The 21,350-nt window shown below is 40.3% G+C and overlaps 1 protein-coding gene across 1 annotated transcript; it reads right to left on the bottom strand.

Moving 5' to 3' along the window:
• Positions 1-10,726: 10,726 nt before the first annotated feature.
• Positions 10,727-12,046, bottom strand: LOC110796765 (glycine-rich cell wall structural protein-like). The gene is made up of 2 exons (XM_022001850.2): positions 11,854-12,046; positions 10,727-11,360 (listed from the first exon to the last, which is right to left on the bottom strand). Exons 1-2 carry the CDS (start codon positions 11,972-11,974, stop codon positions 10,906-10,908), a joined length of 576 nt encoding a protein of 191 aa, XP_021857542.1. The 5' UTR covers positions 11,975-12,046; the 3' UTR covers positions 10,727-10,905.
• Between the last annotated feature and the right edge of the window lie 9,304 nt (positions 12,047-21,350).

Below are 21,350 nucleotides of genomic sequence, written 5' to 3'. Positions count from 1 at the left end.
TTTATGGATCGATTGCGACAGAACGCGTGATCAGTTTTTGCAGCGTGAGGCTTAGGCTTAGGGGTTTAGAGTCAATACTCAGAATAATAATTGTGTGTTCTTTTTTTCACGTCGAACTTGGGCTATATTTATAGAAAAGAGTTCGTGGAAAGATAGAATTGTAGAGCTCTAATCCACGAGGAATTAGGAAAGAACACGTCCCAGGTAATTTCGGCGCCCAGAGCCAGGCGTTGAAAATAGGATCTGGGCTGTTTTCTTAGTCAGATTCGGAATCCTAAAATCCGGAGTGTTTGAGATTTAATTGAGTCTTTTAGTGCGTATTAACCTTGTGACGGAATGCGTCTGGGCCCGTTACGGACTCTAGGCTCGTTCGGATTTTAATTAATACGTGACTCTTATTTTCGAATCATATTAGGAATATGATTCTCTCATATTCTCTATCTCATTTAGGATTTATGTTGGAGTGCAACACCTAATTCTGACAGGTTTCTATCTTTTATGACTTGCTACTTTTAATAACTACCCATTACGGCAGTTACTATTTTTAGCAGGTCTCCATAAATAGCAGGTTTCTATAAATAGCAGGTTTCGGGTGAAATGAAGAGGGTGATTGAGATTCGTTATTTTATAGGAAATGCGTTGTCAAGTGGAGATTTATGTTCTCATCATCGAACCTTCCCTTTCGGGAATGGGGACAAAAGTAGGTGTCTACAGTTAGCCCCCACTTTGACTGAGTCTTGGAGTAAGACGATGGTCAAAGTATTAGACGGAGCGCGTCACACAAGTCACGGTGACCTGCTTTTGCGAGGGTCTCACGAGCCCCCGAGTGATAACATTTGACTTAAGGGTCATCACTTGAAGTGTCAACATATCCCTCACGTGTCATTAGGATTTGTCAACGGATAGTATAAAATACTCCCTCACTTTGTCATTGGAAGTATCTAAAGAGGCGTAGGAACTCCCTCACTTTGTCATTGGGAGTAGCTACAGATGTTTTCAAAATCAAAGCTATAAAGTGTAATTGGGCCTGGCCAAGCCCAATCACGAGGTAAAAAATGTTTTTAAAGATTCTCATTTTCAGGGTTAGCTAAATGAGAAAACTCCCTTGTTTTTATGGGACGTAAAACGAAGGAAAATCCAGCACATCGTTCTTTTTTTGGAAAAAACGGAAAACCATTCTTTTAAATTTTGGAAAAAGGGAAAGCTACTCACATCGTTCTTTTTTGGAAAAAACGGAAAACCAATCTTTCAAAAAAGGGAAAGCTACTCACATCGTTCTTTTTTGGAAAAAACGGAAAACCAATCTTTGGAAAAAGGGAAAGCTACTCACATCGTTCTTTTTTGGAAAAAACGGAAAACCAGAAAAAGTTATCGCTGCAGCGACTAAGGACCTGCGCGGTTAGTGACGCAGACCCCGCCGGCTAAAGATGGCGAGCCTGTCCGCTAAGGGTGGACACCCCGTCCGATAGAAGTGGACGAATCTGTTTTTGAAATTTTGAAAATAAGGACCTATGCGGTTTGTGACGTAGACCCCGCCGGCTGAAGATGGCGAACCTGTCCGCTAAGGGTGGACACCCCATCCGATAGAAGTGGATGAAACTGTTTTGAAATTTGTTTGTGCTTTTTGAAAATAAGGACCTACGTGGTTTGTGATTTAGACCCCGCCGGCTGAAGATGGCGAGCCTATTTTTTATTTTGAAGATTTTTATTTTCTTTTCATTTTCGAAAACTGAGGACCTGCGCGGCTAGTGACGCAGACCCCACCCGCTGAAGGTGGGCGAGCCCTGTCCGCTAAGGGTGGACGCCCCGCTCGCTGGAGGTGAGCGAACCTGAATTCGTCTTTTCGATTTGGGATTTGCGTGCCGCGATCTTGCCCGATTGAGGTGGGCAAGTCCCTATTTCAATTTTTTTTTTGTGATTTCTTTTGAGAATTTCTTTTTATTCATTCTTATAAGAGCGAATTCTTCCAAAGGATGCTCGGATTTAGTTGCAACCTGAATGTGGGTTGACAATGTGTTTAGATGGACCATAGTCTCGTGGTCATCACCTTTTCATGGTTTTGAGCAAGTCTTTTCGGCTCAATTTTGCCACTACCTGGGTCCTTGATTATGGGACTATGTATAAGTATCAACGACGACCTTTGTCTTGAGGTCGTAAACTGGTTTTATTTTTTGAGACATCCAAACACGGGACTTCGTACAGCGTAGTCTGGGAATATTGTTTTAACTTTTCATACTCTCTTTTGAAATATTTATTTTCTTTCGAGCCCCCAAGCATTCGTGCTTGACGGTCATTTCTTGTCAAAGAGGTTCCTTGGGGATACGCATTCTATAATGTCCTTGATCGTGTTTGGGATTGTGCTCGTAAGTGCGAGCGACCTTTATAGTGGTGTGCTACTCTTAACAAAGTCGTGAGGTGCGAACGTCAGTAAAGAACTCGGCAATTTTCGAGTCGAATGGATACGGCAGGGCCCTATAGAAGTTAGGGCCTTTTTTGAGCCTGGGTTCATTTTCGGCGCCCAGGCCTGTGCATCATATATGATTCACGCCCAGGTGGGGCGTTGAAAATGTTGTTTGGGCTGGTCTTTTGATGACACAGTTGGCCTCTTGTTCGTTCGTTCGTCTACTTCACTTGGAAATTATACGTATTCTCTTCTTTTTTGTTTTTTTTCTTTATTTTTTTGGAACGTAGAATTTTATAGAATGGCCGTTGTGTGCGGTCCATTAATCAGTTTGCTTGAATCATTTTTTGAGCAACGACTGATTTTGAATAATTTGCTTAGAGGCTTGATAGGGTTCAGGCCCGTTCATGAAGTCGGCTCAAGCATCGTGCCCTTTCGATCGTTCAAACATTTGCTTCGAGATCTTTTATTTTTTTATGGTCGTTTCGTAGCTTGGAGCCCCAAGTATGCATGTTGGGATGCTTCCTTTTGGCGTACGATTTTTGTAGGTTCTTTCATGAAAGATGCCTTGGGGTTCCGCTCGTGTAGGTGCGAGCTATCCTTTCCGTGGTAGGTAATATTTTGCTACCTTTAATCCTTAATGTAGGAGTCGTGTGGCTTGCATTTTGAATTTGGGCGATAAGTAGTCTTTGCCTCTTTTACACGTGCTCTTGGTCGTGCCTGCATTAGTGCAATATGCCTTACTCTTTTTTTTTAGACTTGTACCGTGGGATGTTTGAACTTATGGTGTGACGTAGGCTTGTGTGGCCTAACAGCGTGTCTTAGAACATTCCTCCAGGTGTTGGGATATCGTCATTATTTTTTTCATTGGAGTACTTCACTACGCCTCGTTTAGGTGTTCCAGCAAGTGTAGCACCTTCCGTGTGGGTATGCACGGCTTATTACTTCGTTCGATGCGAGGATTCATAGGTGTTTCTTCTTTTTTTTATATCTGGGCAAAACTTGGCTAGCAGAAAGAATCAGCGCCCAGGCTGGGGCGTTAAAGATATTGGCGTCCAGCTCTGGGCGTTGAAAATGATTTCTGGGTATATTTTGACAGTTCTTATCCTTGATTTTTCTTTCTCTTTTGCTTTGGAACGACGTAGACTGTGTAATGGGCGCTTATAGGGCGAGCGTTAGGTGCAGTAGTTTGATCGGAGTTTTGGTGACTCGCGATTTTCAGTTACCCTTGTTAGTGGGGTGACTTTATATATTCTAAGTAGTGCTTAGAATTTGAGAGGGGTTGTAGCCATTCTAGGGTTCGTTTTACACGATTAAAGCTTAGGATTGTGCCCCTATGACATATGTATAGCATTAGCGTCGAGAATTTGCGATGAAATCGTCATTTCGAGCATTTTTAGAGTGTTCTTCTCAAGCCCCCAATTGTAGCTACGGGATTGGCTTGGTGCTATAATGCTTGGCATACGTTTTTATGCATTCACGGTGACATGGATCATGAATAGTTTGAACCAGACTCGTTTAGCGCGAGGTACGTTCGAGTAGTGATTTGCTACTTCTCTTGTAAATGTCGTATTGTGCGACATTGCCTATGGTCAAGGTAATCACATGTTGAAGTGTGCCTTGACCAAAAGCTAGGTGCCTTTCTTTACCCATAATCATATTTAGAAATCTTTTTGACTCACTTGCAACATCCAGATAAACGCATACTTAACTTAAACCAATGACACTTTATTATGTTCGAAGAAGTCTTTGAAAATTATTTGAAATCCGAGTCCTACTGTGTACAATCCGAGGTGTCCTAAGTAAGTTGACTTATAGAAGGGTTCGTACAGGATTATATGAGTGAATCAAAATACTGTTACGATTTTTGGAATGCTGTCTAAGGATTTGCTGGAAGCCAGGGTGCAGGTGTCAAAATATTACTTGTGCCCATTTGGCATATGTTTTTAGGCTTTCAGGGCCATCTTTTCCAGAATTGCGGGAATATAAACCGCTCTCAAACTGACTTAGATTTACTTGGTGTATGTCTGTACAAAAGGTCAAGGTATACTTAGTTCTTTCCCTAGCCCTTTCATTTTAATTTTTTAGCCCCCAGTTGCTATTATGTCTTCCCATTAATGATGCTTTTAGATTTCGATTTTAGATGCCCGTGTCATATGTCTGAGTAGGGTGAGCCTTGGTTTAGTGCCAAGTCCTATTGACAATGTCTGATTTTTTTCCAAAGGGGATTAGCAAGCATTCGAATTACCATGAACGGGTGCCCTGAGTTCGAAGGAACGATGGGGTGATGCCGTAGAATAATCCTCTTCATTGCAAGCTTACTGCCTTTACTACTTGTTGGCGACTATGACTGTGTCTAGTGGTGAAAGAAGGTCTTTAAGCGAACGACTATGTCTAGTGGTAAAAGAAGGTCTTTAAGTGAGTTAGTTCGCTTTAGGGAGGGTCAAGTCGAGTACTTTAGAGGTCATGGACGCTTGTGCTAGCCCCCATTCAATTGAGGCAAAGCGATCTTTTGAGTCTTGGCTAAGTGCCTAGGAGTGTGAGTGCTCCTTCTGGCAAGGGTACGTGCCCTTATTATTTTTCGATGTGTACTCATTAATTTTGGCATCTTGATGATTTGGGTTTTTCCTTTGACTTAAATTTTTCTTTCGAATTGGGTTGCAAGTAATTAAATTTCAATAAGGGACTTTATTTTTATTCTTGTTATTCTATAGGCTTTAACATTTTTGCAAATTGGTTGGACCGAATCATGGATTGCCTACGTATCCGCCTTAAATAGATTTAATTTGGAATCAGGTCTTGCGTAGTTCTTAGCCTAGAAAATGGTTTCTTAGAATGCCGATTTTAAACAAGTACGTTCTGAGGTGGAAACATATTTGAAACGGTGGAATAAGTGAAGTTTATTATTATTTTAATCTGCTGCCTTGCCGTAAGCCAAAAATTTGTTTTATATTTTTTTGCGTACATGTATTTTTTTGGTGGTACGTATATCTGAATACGTGCTGTACCCCTCCAAGTGTTCGTTATTGTTCCGTGTATGTGCGGATGAAATGACGAGAACTTCTGGACAAATTTTAGCAAGCAGAGAGATTCAGCGCCCACGCTAGGGCGCTAAAGATTTCGGCGCCCAGCTCTGGGCGCTGAAAATTATTTCTGGGCGGATCTTTTTTGGTGCGCTAAATGCTTCTTTTTCTTTTTAGACTAACTTTAGAGGCGCTTTGCAAAGTTTCTTTTTTACATTTTTTATTTTTTTTTATTTTTACGTTGAGCGTAGAATGTACTTTTCATTTGTCTCTTTTTTATTTGTGACTCAAGACGGTTTGAAAGATGGGTTGAATGGGATAGGATAATTTGTATAGGTATTGGTCAAGCATGAGGATTATATCTGCTAGGACTCACAATTTGCAGCCTCAAGCTAGTGTCACGAGTTTACATTAATCAAGGCCAATGAGTAGCATGGGGACGGCTCAAGGGTATATCAATAGGATGTATCCACACAAGTTATATGGTCATTATGCTAATGGTGATGCAAGAGCAGGTTTGACGCACGTGTCAATGGTCGTACGTGGTTTGCAGTTGACAATAAGTTCAAGAACAAGAGTCGAGGTAATGGTTTCTTGGGTTATGGCAATGAGAACATGGATGGGTTAAATTAGCTGAACAAGGACCCCAGAGCGAAGGCGTCTAAGAGCATAAGGATTGGAAAGGGTATACATCGCATAATCTTATGATTTAGATTCGTTGACTCAATTCTTTTCCTTTGTTTACTTGGGTAAATGTTGCACTTTGGGAGGTACGGGATAAGTATTCCATGGCTCGCTCTTTTCGCTCTCCCTTTTCTCTTTCTCTTTTTTCTTTCTTTGCACTTTTGGGAGGTACGGGCTAAGTATTTCATGGCTCGCTCTTTTCGTTCTCCCTTTTCTTTTTCTCTTTTTTGCTTGGGATTTCTCCCCTTTTTATTTGGACTAAAAGGTGGATGGTTGTGGTCTTTGAGTCACCAGGCGAGACTGCGTGAGCCTCGTTTGGTAGGCCTATAGTAGACCTTTAATTTTAGTAGGCCTAGGGTGGACCTTTAATTTTAATAGGCCTAGGGTGGACCTTTAAATTGTCTCACTTTGGAAGCGTATTTAGTCGTTTCTTAAAATGTGCAAATAGCGTAGATTCAAAACGAAAGAATTACATCGAAAATAAAGTTTTTGCTTCTTTTCAGATTCCAGTTTCCGGGATTAAACTGGAAGTTGTGATTTAGACTTGAACTTTCATTAATTTTTTTGATTATAACCCGTGTATGAATACAAGGAGGTGGCCTAGACTCAAAATGATAACGTGGCGTAAGCCTATAATACTTGACCAAGCAACTCTCAGACTTAGGCTAATTGGACCATAACTTTCGTTGGTTGACACTTTAGATTTTAACCCTTGGGTGTTCATTTGTCATGCGCCATTTTGCTTAATGTTGGCAAGGTAGTTAGTTGGGGGGATCGAATTTCCACTTTTACAAGACTAGAATCATTAGTGCGGCTTCTCTCTTAGTGTGTATTGCTTTACCCCAATGGTATCCTTATGGCATGCCGATTTGGGTATTTTCATGGTTTGTCATGTTGCATTCATGGAAAATCTTTTAGTCCGTACTTAGTAGTATTTCAAGGAGCGAGTGGCTCGAGAGGACTATGATGGTCGTGACCCAATGTGATCATAAGCCTTGAGGCTATTAATTTTTCTTGCCAATGGTATTGACACCTTAGGTTCACTTTGGGGGTTGTGCGACTATGGGGGAATGATTTTCAGAATGTGACTGTTTCCATTTTGCAAATACTATAATATATTCTTTTTATTGGTGAGAGAGAGTATTGAGGTCGTATATTCTTAGCAAGGGATGACAATTACATATGGGTGCTTATTGATTTAAATGTTAGGAAGGGAGACTCAATATGGTTTAACCTTTTAACTTGCAGAACGACACCAAGCATTTGGACCGATTCTATGGATAAGATAACTAAGACTTAGGATTTAGATTGTACTTTGGCATAGCCTAGTCTAGACTCGGATTTATTTTTTATTCGAACATTATTTTTCCTTGAAGACTCCATTTGAACATTATTTTTTGAATACTTGGCCCATGTGACATTCAAGGTTATTTCAATTAGCGTGCTCGGTTTTGGAGCCGAACATTGTCGTCATAGGAGGCCTAACAACGACACAAAGAGTTATTTTATTTTTCATAAGTCGCTTTTAGAATCGAGTGCCTTTTGATACGCCCTCGTAGGAATTTTTTTTTTACGAACGGTTTTTTGTGCTACGTATTTTCCTTTTGCGCGGGCACCGAGGCTGCTGCGCCTGACCAGAAGGCCAAGCAGCAACATCAGCGCCCAGCGTAGGGCGTGAGAAATTCTGGCGCCCAGCCAGGGGCGTTGAAATGCGTCCCTGGCTGGTTCTCGTTTTCTGTTTGCGTCTACTTTTGTTTATGCGACTTCGATTTCGCGTGCTTGCCTAATAACGTCCTTTACGCGTTGTGCAGCGTTTGTGGGATTCGTTACAGGCCATCCCGAGCGTCGCTTATTTTTGTGGCGATCGTTCGGGTTTGCGGAACACGTATTTCGGTATAACTCTTTGGCAAATTGGTTTATGAATGTTTGGGCAATTTTTAAGGTCGTTGGTTTTCTAGCATTATTTGTCGCACACAATCACATATTTCGTTACACATAACTAACATTACATCATGAGGCAATAAGGCAATAATAATATGTCATGTAGTTTATGATAGGCTTCTATGGGTAGTATTTGCGCCTGGCTTGGTACCGCTTCTATCCCAGATCCAACACATGCCCTGGTCGAGGTAGTGCCTTCAACAGACGAATTTCGCCCAAGAGGCCAATCACGATGTAAGCCAAGGGGGCATGCACCAATGAGAAGGACCTAATGGGCGAGCGATTGGGTTTGGGACGGGTGTACTACTAGTGAAAGTGCCGAGTGGACAACATTCGAAGCGTATGCACCCCCCGGTTGGCGATGGGTATCCTTAGTCCCGACTCCCGAGATGAAACATCCAAGGGAGCCAAGATTCGTTATGCGGTTCTGTCCGTTCACATTAATATGCTGATTTTCAGGTCGTCCCAACTTGATGGGGAAATAAACGCGGGGTAGGATCGTTTCACCCTTCGGCTATTTTGATTACCTACGAGCACGAGTATTTCCTTCACTATCCCCAGTGGAGTCGCCACTGTGAGGGGGTCGAAAAAGCACGAGGCTAATGCGTGACCTTGTCCCTCGTGGGTGTGACGTTTCTTTTTATCAAATCAAGTGTAATTGGATTTCCTGTGAGTTTACACCCAATTGACTAGTAATATAGGAGTCGCCATTCAGTTTTTAACGACACTGAGAAAAACTGACAAAACCCGGTTATCGTGACATAAAGGGAGTGCAATTATATTTGACCACGACGGCCGTAGGTTCCCTTGTGATCCCTGGTGTGGGGATCTCTCAACATACACCCGCAAGGTAGAGATTGAGGGTTCGAGGGACTGTAACTACCGAGAGGAGTACTCGCTCTTCGATAACTCCAGAGGCAGGATATCCTTACTAGCTCAACATAAATAATTGAAGGGACATGTGTTAACTATTAAACTAATTAATCTGAGTTGATTTTAACAATATGCAACATATAGTACTAGATCGAGCGCGATTATCTGATTTAGATTGTATTAAGGGACCTAGCATGATAATCCAATTTCCCAAAAATATCATATTTATTAGGCGTGATAGAACAATCAGATTTTAGTTAGTTTAACAGTTCACAAAAAGGGTCACAAAAAGGGCGAGGAAAGCAATTAAATCATGGAAAAGGGACAAATTACGACGCACCCTTGAGAGGTGCGTCATGGTTCTCAGAAAACTAACCACTTTGACTTTGCTATTTCTCCTTTTATTTAACGAATCTCAAGTTATGGGACAGGATACGTTCTGTTCGATTTATGGATCGATTGCGACAGAACGCGTGATCAGTTTTTGCAGCGTGAGGCTTAGGCTTAGGGGTTTAGAGTCAATACTCAGAATAATAATTGTGTGTTCTTTTTTTTCACGTCGAACTTGGGCTATATTTATAGAAAAGAGTTCGTGGAAAGATAGAATTGTAGAGCTCTAATCCACGAGGAACTAGGAAAGATCACGTCCCATGTAATTTCAGCGCCCAGGCCTGGGCGCCGAAGATTTCGGCGCCCAGAGCCAGGCGTTGAAAATAGGATCTGGGCTGTTTTCTTAGTCAGATTCGGATTCCTAAAATCCGGAGTGTTTGAGATTTAATTGAGTCTTTTAGTGCGTATTAAGCTTGTGACGGAATGCGTCTGGGCCCGTTACGAACTCTAGGCTCGTTAGGATTTTAATTAATACGTGACTCTTATTTTCGAATCATATTAGGAATAGGATTCTCTCATAATCTCTATCTCATTTAGGATTTATGTTAGAGTGCAACACCTAATTCTGACAGGTTTCTATCTTTTATGACTTGCTAGTTTTAATAACTACCCATTACGGCAGTTACTATTTTTAGCAGGTTTCCATAAATAGCAGGTTTCTATAAATAGCAGGTTTCGGGTGAAATGAAAGGGTGATTGAGATTCGTTATTTTATAGGAAATGCGTTGTCAAGTGGAGATTTATGTTCTCATCATCGAACCTTCCCTTTCGGGAATGGGGACAAAAGTAGGTGTCTACACAATGAACCGGTTTATCTTTTTTTTAGTGAACCGGTTTGGTTTGAATTATTTTTTAAAATAGTGAACTAATGTTGTTTTTTTGGGGGGGGGGGGGGGTATTTTTATATATAAATTTTGGGTTCTTTTTATCTTTCTAATATTTAAGTTGACATCACTAGAGCCTGGCGTTTTCCAATTTCCCCAACTGACTTATTTTTCATGCATATTTGAGACTCAATTATATTTCATTATATTCAATATTCTGTAATTTTGGTTTCAATTTAATAAGAAATCGAAACTCTAAGTACTCCGTACAATATAAGGAACTTTTGATTGAATTTATTTTGTTTCAGATGTTACATTCCACTTCAAATTACTTACATTTTAGTAAAAAAAAATAAATAACAAAAACATATTAAAGAAAAAACAAAAAAGTTGGTTCACTATATATTACGCAGTAAAGAAAACCAAACCAAACTAGTTTAATGTTTTTTACTCAAAGTCAAAATAGTCATTTTGGTAAATAAATAGTAGCTAGATTGGAAAATAGAATTCAAAAGTAGTCATTTTAGTAAATAAAATTGTAAAAGTAGTTATTTTAGTAAAAGATCCATAAAATGGGATGCACAAGTAGGTAGTATAATGATTTAATTTATATTTACTTAACATATACGAAAGTCTTAAACGTAGAACATGCTTATTAACAATACATTTTGAAAATCGAAAGGAATATCATTTTACATAAGGTTGCATTGCATTGCATGCATGCCAATAACAACGCAAACTAGCTAAATGTATAACTTCATTCGTCTATTTAGTTGTTATTCTCCTCATTTGGCGGGTAGCGACCGCCATATCCGCCATGTCCATAGCCACCTTGGCCGTATCCACCCCTTGAACCACCATATCCACCTTGGTCACCGTACCCACCCCTTGAACCACCATACCCACCTTGGCCGTATCCACCCCTTGAACCACCATACCCACCTTGGTCGCCGTATCCACCCCTTGAACCACCATATCCACCTTGGCCGTATCCACCCCTTGAACCACCATACCCACCTTGGTCGCCGTACCCACCCCTTGAACCACCGTATCCCCCTTGGCCATATCCATCACGACCATAACCTTCTAGCTCAACATCCTCCTTTACATCCGTCTCCTCTTCTTCTGGTGGGTAGTGGCCACCATGTCCACCATGTCCATAACCACCATGTCCGTAACCTCCGTGCCCATATCCATCTAACTCTTTTGGCTCCTCACTGGATTCTATATTTTTCAAAAGCAAAACAAAAACGCAATGTTAAAATAATTTGAATAAGCTGATTATATTAACGTATTGCGTATGTGTTTTTATATTCATAAGAAAAGCTTATATCTTACCTAACATATACCAGTACTACGTATAAAACAAATAAATACACAATTGTCAAGTGTCCCCTTCATTTCTAATAGAGGATAATAAGGGTATACTCGTAATTATACTAGTGTACAATATTATTATATATATATACTCCGTAAGTCTCAAACACCCGTATTAGGATAAGTCATATCTTTATATTCACTATGAACCTTTAATTTAGTTAGTACTTTAATTACCCCAACAAAAAAAATTCCATTCCTTTGTTCAAGGCTACATTTCAAGTTATATTTACGTCAAGTTGAACAAAAATAAATAACATACAGTCATACAGATAATCTATGCATATTAAAAGAATGAAAATCACAAGCTAGATTATTAAACATTTCAGAATACACTTACGAGTCTTTTTAGTAGTAGAGGTAGACTCGGTAAGTTCACGGGCTGAGACAATTGAGGAAATCAAGAGAACAAAAGAGAGACAGGAAAGAAGAAGGAAAGCCTTAGAGTAGGCCATTTTCATGAAATATTCACTACTTGAAGAGAAGATTTAGTAAGAATGACTGTTTAATTAAGTTGGTTTGATATAAGAAGTGTTAGCAGGTGATCTCTATTTATAGAAACACAATGATTGAAAGGGCAATAAATAGGGGGGCAATTGTAGGTGAAGTAGTGTTGACTATTGGTGTAAAATGGCTTAAAGTAACCGACTTCAATCTTTTGACTTCCATGACACAAAAATTTAATTGCTAAAGAAAAGACGCCATATGATAAAAAAAAAAAATCTATACTAATATACGGAGTACATAAGATTTTTTATTATGTGTTCTTCTTCTGTGTTCGCCGTGTTTGTTCTCTAGTGCCATGGAGTACAATTCCGAATTTCGATTTCTTCAGATTGAACCCCTTTTATCGAATTAGTTGTGTATAAGAAAGCTATGCAAATTATACTGTGATGAAATTGGGGATAAATTCATTTTCTGGTAGTTTGGAGAGATTTTAGGGATGAAGATTGAGATTGTTTGGGAAGACGGAGAGACCTATGATTGCTGAATTAGCGAAATCAAAGGAGTTTTAATTTTCAGAGATTTTATTCCCCCTAAATTTGGGGTATAGAAGGTTATACTAAGGATGTACTTCCCGTATTATTTTTAATGTTTAATATGCGTTTTATATACAATTCCTTGCGTTTTGAAAGTGGTGCACGTACCTCTACATGGACTATTGTCCACCATCCACGAATTGGGCATCCAATCATTAGTTCATAAGCATCAGTATTTATCTTATGGTAAGTATGGAACAATTATCTTCATGTATTACCTTATCTTTTAACAGACTTCATGATATCTCAATACCAATCATATAAACTCAACTCCAATTTTACAATCATATAAACGCAACTCCAATTACAATCATACAAACTCATATATCTCCGCCTTCACAAAAACCCGTGACCAAAAACCTAAACAATTCTGGTGGTGATTGGAGACATTGAAGAAGAGTAATTTTATTCTCTAAATTAAAATGGGAAATCAAGTATGATCCCAGATTCTGCCAGATGAATTTAAATTACAATTCCTAATCTAAAGTATGCGCCAATAAACCTAGTCGTGTTTCAAATAAAACAAAAACACCAATCAATATTCCAATTCAATTAAACCAGCCATAATTCAAAAAAATCAACAATGAAAAGCAAATCAACAATTAAAAGCAAGAAATAAAACCCTAATTCAAAAAATCCAGACAAAGGTGAATCATACCAGGGAGAAAGAGACGAGCTGATAGTGAGGAGATTCAGAAGGAGTGAACTTGGGTGCCGATTATTGAAGAGGCGAATTATGAAGCAACCGATTCGTCATATGAGAACGAATAGCTAAGGTTGAAAATGGAAGGAGAAAGTGAGTTAAACTGATCAAAAATAGCAAAATCAAGAACAAAACTACCGAAAACAATCGATTTTCACCTTCAAATGTATCAATGGTTCCATAGTTGGACTCCTTCTCAAAATCCTCAAACGTGGGCCTTCGATCACCATAAACTAACATCCTCTTGAAGAAGAACGGAGATTGTCGATCTAGAAATCTAGGATGATGGAAGGAGAGAACTACAGAGGTGAAGGGGGAGGAGGAGATTGCAGAGATGAGAGCTAGGGTTTGTTGAAAATGGAAGGGGAAGAAGATCCCAGAGTCGAGGAAAGAGAAAGGGGAAACAAAGAGGATCAAGTAAGGCAGATGGATGATGGGAACACGTGGCGTCATCCAACATCATGGCAAATTCAGTAATTAAGGTTGAAAGGTGGGGTAAAATTGGCAGCATACTATTGTTGCAATAGAAAAATTATATTATTTGAATCGAATTGTACAATTGCGATCAAAACGAGTTTAAGCTAGTAGATCGAATTGCAAAGCGCAATCCGATCAAATTGACTTGAAATTCGCTAAAAAAGAGAAGTGAAATTAGGGGTTTGATTGAAATTAGACAAGTAATAATACACTGTTGATTTGATTCAGAATATGTAATTAGAACTAAAATTAACCTTAAATATGAAGGTGTAGGACTAAATCAGACCTGAGAAGCAGAATGAAATTCAACTTACTGAATCGAACACGGAAGTGTCTGCGGGCAAAATATGGTTTATACACCCGGGTGCACAATGCTCACTGTGCACCCTGTTTTACAAAGAACATATAGTTCAAATACAAAGAACATATTTTTCATACCCAAAGAACATATAGCCAATGAACATATAGTTCAAATCCATAGAACATATAGTTTAAATATTTCCCTAGTACATGTACATTGAAATCGTTCTCAATGTTCATTAGATTTTCAATAAATGTTCAACAGGGTGCACAATGAGCACTGTGCACCCGGGTGTATAATCTAAATTGCGGTGTGCAGGAGAGGTAGAGTTAAAGTGGTAGATGAAATGAGAGTTATTTAGGTTAACAGATTCACTAAAAATATTGGGCGAAAGAAGGGCATTAAAAGATTTATTACGCCTATGCTTAGCAGGCGTTCTATATTCTCATCAATATTTATTAAAAAAAGTTTATTAAAGTATGGGATAGGAATATAAAACGGTTTGGCGTAGAAGCGTCTTGTTTTATTCATTTTATATAATGGTTATCTAAGTTATGCGTTCTATATAATTGTAGAAAGCGCCTATCTAATTTGACCATTCTTTATCCTGCGTTCTTTATTGTAGTTTTTGTAGTAGTGAGGACCTAAAAATAAGGTCCTATAAGTTGAAGAGAACAAAACCTACATATCTTTTGCAAACGAAAAATAACAAATGAAAATAAAATAAAGAAAAATTATTTTAATGAAAGAATGATGGTTAATGTTTTTTTGCAAAAGACATTCTTACACTTATCCAAGTTCAAAGAAAAAGAAAAGTTACAATTATCCATGTAATGAGTCGGGGATTCTCCTAAACCCAAAAAATACTTAAAGAACGAAAAGTAGCTAGACGATACGCACTTCAACGTACGATTGTAGGACATCTTATGGAAGTAGAAAATCGATGGGTTCCATTGCATATTTTTTCCTACTACGAGGAGTTCTCACCGCCTTCGGCGAGTGGACTAATCTCCCGCGGGAATTTGCATGGGTATCTCGATGGGGCAGCATCCTTCCCAATTGAGATTTTTTCCATATCCAAGGCTTAAACCCGATACCAAGGTTAAGGAGCAAGAGACCCTTAACCACTCATGCCAACCTCAATTGGTGGTTCCATTGCATAATAATAGCATGGAATCGATTATAGATATCACTTGCTCAAATTAATTATAATATCTTGTGCATTAGTAAGAGTAACCATTCAAACACCGAGTGGGAAATATGCATGCCATCGCAGTATAGCCTACGCTATACTGTAACCTGAAATCTATAATTTTACAGCTTTCATCACCTCTATAAATCTGCTCATATAATCTGCTATATTTCTCACACCTAAATCAGATAATTTCTGGACAAATCGGTTTATTTTGAAGTACCTTGAATCCATCTAAATCATCATTTTGACGACTGTTTAGTAAATGTCTGTGCATTACAACCAACTCAGATTAGTAATGTAGCATAACTAATGTCATGTTCGTCGTCGCATTGAACTAGTAAGGACCGCCGCAAGGGCTAATGTTGGGCACTCCCCGTATTAGTAAACGTCTCATGAACTGTCAATCTCTACTCCACTGGATGTACGTCGAGGGATCTCCACACCAGAGATCACAAGGGAACCTATGGCCGTTGTGAGTCAAATATGTTTGCCTTCCAGGCATATCACGACAATCGAGTTTTGTCAGTATTCTTAAACTGAATGGCGACTCCTACAGACTAGTAAAAAAGAGGCTAACGCCCATAGTTAGTTCCTATTTACTTAATATTCTTTCCACATCCAGAGGGGAAAGTCGTGCGGACCGTATACTCTTTTAGAGGCGCCCCATCGTATTTTTTCGACCCCCTCACAGTGGCGACTCCACTGGGGACAATATTGAAGTAATTTGTGCAAGTAGTGTGTCGGTGAGGAAGCCGTATAGCAGAAATCGAATGCTACGCCACAATTATTTCCTTATTAAGTTGGGAGGACCTGAAGTATTCAATGTAACGAATGATCGGGACAGAACCACATACCTAATCCCGGCTTCTTTTGCATGTTTCATCTCGGAAGCTCGGACTAAGGACACCTATCACCTGGGGGGTGAACGTGCTTCGGATGTTGTCCACCCAACGCATTTGCAATGTAGCACATCCACCAAAATCGAACCGCTTATCTCCTAGGTCCATTCACGGTATATGCCACTCCAGCACGTACCAGATAGGCCTTGATAAAATTCGTCATGAACCTGGCTACTCTGACAAGGGTCTGTTAGGGGATTGGCGATAGGTTTGGTACACTTTGACACCCAAGCCTATTATACCTTAGAGACTAGCATAAACTAAATACACATTATACTTGAATTCATGCTTGTTGTTAGTTTCGTATAGATATCTTATGTGCTATATGAAACTAACCAACCAGACACTTAGTTTATGGTCAACAACGCTTTTCAAAATTCGAAAATGCTTCAGAACATCGAAATAAATAAATGAAGCTACGAATTAGAATGAAATTCCGCAGCCAGAGTCAAAGCGCCAGAATAAACTAGCGTTACCCTAGGCAGCGCTAGAAATTTTTAGCGCACGTCTAAGAAGCGCCAGAAATTTCTAACGCTTGCGACGAGGAAGCGCTGGAAAATTCTGGCGTTGTGTTAGGGTGTGCTGCTTTTATTCCAGCGCACACATGCTTATTCCCCGCATTTAAGCATGTAAATTAGAGTTTAAAAGTTAAGAGTCGAACCTTTGTGCAACTAATTCAAAAGACCAAAATACGCATCTGCCTTGAGCACTACGTAGGTCTGGCTGAAAATACCATCACAAAACGCATATTCAAAATTTCGCCGAAGGTATTCTCACGGAATTAAGCCTAATCATGTCAATAATCAATAACCATTCTGAATTAGCTTTTACCAATCAAACCCAAAGGCCAGTACGCGTGAATCATATCTTCGCGTCGAAATGCTGAACGTTTTAGTGCACGAACGCTCAAACGAAGGGCTCGAATTGGTGAAATGAGCTACGGAAAACGTTGACTATAAGGCCAACTGCACAAACGAATCATAAAAAGATCCCGCAAGCGCTAGAAATTAACAGCGTATAACAGACTTGTGCTATAATTTCCAACGCTGCACATCCCAGAGTTGGAAATTTCCGGCACCCATTGATTCATTCCTCGACAATTTTCACGTACTCTAGGCTTAAAATAAAAACGATCTGTAAAGTAATTATTGGCTCGCCAATAACACTTATGACTGGCATAACACCATTCAAGATAATATCTCGACGTTCTCCCAAGCTAAGTCTTTAGAAAATAACTTTTACAAAAAAAAAAATCGAACCATTTTGAGTCTATGCCAAAATTCTGTCCAAAAATAAACCTATTCGTCATCCTAAATAGCTCTCTTATAACATCGGGCTGGTTGCTCTACTTGGCGCCCAACTGAAGATCAAAGATTAAGACGTCGTCTTCTACCCTAATTGCTAGTCCGATTGCACAAATAGTAACTGCAGTCTCCAACCGTCATTCTCCTTTTCCAGGATCCCTCGTCTTCCAACCTCAGTTCACTCCTGCACCAACTAGCAACATGTCACTCGAAGATTTGGCCGCATAGGTCAAGCTAATGGCCACTGCTATGGAACAGCTTCGCATGGAAAACCAAAAGTTAACGGCTACTCTGGCTCAAAATGAGCAAGAAAACGAAAGAAAAATCGAGAAAATGGTCCTTCAGCAAAGCATGGGAAGAAAATTCTTCTCGCTCGGCCCTAAAACTCTTACTGGAAAATTACCAGGAAAATTTAATTCATCTGATCAGCCCAAGTTTAAGGTGAAAGATAACCCTAGAAATCACATGTTAAGCTTCGTGGGCGCGATGAACTTGAAAGGCGTGGACAAGTCCATGTACTTACCAGCTTTCCCCCTGTCCTTAGAATCAATTGCACTTCTGTGGTTCTATGAGCTGGACCCCGAAACCTTCCCTACTTGGGAAGACTTCACTAACATCTTCATCCGACAGTACTCGTCTAACATGGACTTTCAAGTAACCATGCGTGAGTTAGAAGTTCTCTTGCAGAAAAAGAACGAGGGCTTCACAATCGCCCGATGGAGAGAGCAAGCCGCTCAGATAATACAGAGGCCTCCCGAACCCGAGCTAGTCCAAAAGTTCATTGATAACTTGGACCCTGCTTACAAACAACACGTTCGGTACCTCAGTCTAGACTCCTTCAAGAGAGTCTATGATGTGGGCATTAAAATGGAAGATGATCTCTTCAAATATTAATACCCCGAACGCTGCGGCAAGGCCACAATACGCGCCTCGAAACAACACTTACAAGAAAGGAAAACATTCCCAAGCGAAAGAAGTCCACGCTATTGAAGGAAACCAACCAAGGACTAAGCGCTGGATCAGAGACAGAAAGTTCGCCCCACTAGGGTCCACTTTTGAAGCGGCCTACTACCGACTCTACACTCAAGGCAAAATGGCTCCTTTAGGACCAACACCTGAGCCCGCAGTGAAAGGAAAACACTGGGACGACTCTGCTTACTACAAATACCACAGAGGCAAGGGCCATGATGTTGAAAATTGTTGGTTCTTCAAGAACACAATACAAGATATGATAGAGGATAACATCATTCCTCTTCCTAACGTGCACAACCCAAGCAACGACAAAAGTCCTCTAGGAACTTGCTGCATAACGCTCGATCACCTTGAGTGCACGACTTTTAAACCCTTGAGCTATATAACCCCTCAAGGAGAACCGCTAGCCCAACCACCAGCAATCCACCAGAGTGGCGACATCTGTGGCATTTGGGATGACGATGCCGACGATGTCTATTTGTTCCAAGCTGAGGCCACGGGCCAAACTACTTCATAGAAGACTGGCATGCGGTGCCATTCACCTACCCTCCTTTGGCAGAAACCGAGGTCAATAACTAAACCTGGCCCGGAAGGATATATCAACCAGATATCAACCCACCACTTGTGAGAGTTATCCCGGTTCGAAAAAACCCCGAACATATTCGACCCACCCCCATAGCCGAAGTTATAGAAGATCCCTTCTGGAGACAGTTAAAGAAAATTGATGAAGAAAAAAGCATTTGGGATCTAATGTGCACCTCGAAAGTGCACCGTGACAAAGCGATCAGGTCCCTCGACCACGTTTCAGTCCCCACTGACATCACTCCAGATTCGCTAGTAAATCAAGTTACCAGGGACTTAGTAGACCGGGCAATAGTATTTACCGAGAAAGAATTACCCAAAGAAGGAAGCTCCCATAACAAAGCACTTTACTTAGTAATTGGATGCAAAGGTCAAAACATCCCACTCGGACTGGTAGACAACGGTTCAGCCGTAAATGTTTGCGCGCTCCATACAGCTCGATTCCTAGGCCTAAAGGACACTGACTTCCATCCATCAAACCAAGGACTAAGACCCTATGACAAATCCAAATGAATGATTCATGGCAAAGTCAAACTTACCATACAGATCGGACCTGTAGGAAGTAGTACAGAGTTTCAAGTGGTGGACATCAAACCCACGTTCAACCTCCTCCTTGGACGCCCATGGCTTCACGACTTTGGAGGTGTAGCTTCAACTCTACGCTAAATGGTTAAGCTAAACCATAATGGAGTAACAATAGCCATCCATTCCCCACCCCTCGACGTTAGTTGTTCTATGAGTGAAGTCACGGGCAAAGGAGAAGACTTGTACGGTTTCCAGATGGAAGAAACCGTCCTAGCCATTGACATATACGACCCAACATTCTTGGATCCTCGAGCATCGCAGATTATACCAAAAATGATGCTATATCCCAAGGATACTTTCCAGGGATGCCACTAGGCATAAGGGGAAGAGACATCACTTATCTCCCTTTACCTGCATTTTCCCCAATATTTGGTTTGGGCTATCAACCACAAAATGGAGAAATCTACCAACGCAAAATTAAAATGCGGATGGAAAGAATACAATCTGAAAAACGTGGCGGACAAGAAAGATCCACCTTGCAACCATACCATTTGACTTTGAACGGTATGTTTGTGCGGGAAGGTGCCTATTACGACTTCTCGAAACCATTCATTAGTGATGGAACCCGGAAACCCCACTTTGAGGTTTTCCACGACTACAACCTCTTGAGCTAGGCACTATACCTTGCCCTTGAAGGACCTGAGAACGAGTTGTCCATAGAAGAGCAGGCTTTGCAATCACTGTTCGATGAATTGAAGCCATTTGAGGAGAAACCCGATCTGATCACCCTAGCACTGCAAGACAAAAGCTTCGATCCGATCGGGTTAATTACTCCATCACCCTTCACTGCTGCAGGAACTAAAGAGGGTTGATGCCGGTTCGTCAAGTGAACCAATACGAAGGGAATCCAATTTGGGATGACTATTAGAGAGGGGCAAGAATCCTTCGCAAGTGAACCTGCCACCGAGCTAGAACCCCAGGGTCCAGTCTGATTCTCAAGCCTAGAATAGCTGCCACCTAAACCTATTTAAGTTGTTTCCAATAAATCCCGGACACCATTTCCCGGGAAAATTTACTTAGACGTACTCTTTACTTCATTCCGGTTTGTTTTTTAATTTAATTTTCAATAAAATGAGCAACATCCTTTAAAAGTCCACATTACTGATCAAGGAACCAAAAAAAACATAAGAAACTTTGTGAATATAATAAACAAGGGTCCACTTTAGGCCCAATACACAGAAACTCACGCGGTCAATCCCTAAGTGACTTAAATTATAAACCAGACATTCATTTGTTACAAATGGGCAACCGGAAAAATAAAAAATAAAAATAAACAATGATCTTAAAGAAATTGGGGTCATGCACTCGTCGAGCATCTACACTTAAGTATGCACATCTTGCCCATGTGAGAACCACTCACAAAACTGTCTTAAGTCACGAATGAAGAATAAAATATTAAGTCATCAAGTATTTCACGTACTAGGCCCAGAAACTTTGCAAAGCATACTTAATTATGGTTTAAAATTCTTTAGTGCACGACAAAAATTTGCAAATTACGTACACAGAAAACGACATGAATCATGCGAGCAACTACTCCCAGAGCGCCAGAAAATTCCAGCGCTACAGTATCCAGCGCTAGAATATTCTAGCGCTGAACTGTGAAGCGCCAAAATTTTTTGGCGCTCAAACTTAAGTGTTTCGAAAAAAAATTCTGCACTCTCACAGAAAATATTCCCAACAATTGGGGGATACACACTGCATAAATCCGTACAACTTTTCTCGTGAAAACTTTTCTGAGGAATTCTCAACGCAAAATAAAGACTCACTCATATTTATTTC

Source organism: Spinacia oleracea, chromosome 2 (genome assembly GCF_020520425.1).
Source record: "Spinacia oleracea cultivar Varoflay chromosome 2, BTI_SOV_V1, whole genome shotgun sequence".
NCBI lineage: Eukaryota > Viridiplantae > Streptophyta > Magnoliopsida > Caryophyllales > Amaranthaceae > Spinacia > Spinacia oleracea.
Note: the sequence above shows the minus strand (reverse complement) of the source record. Positions and strands in the feature narration are given on the sequence as shown.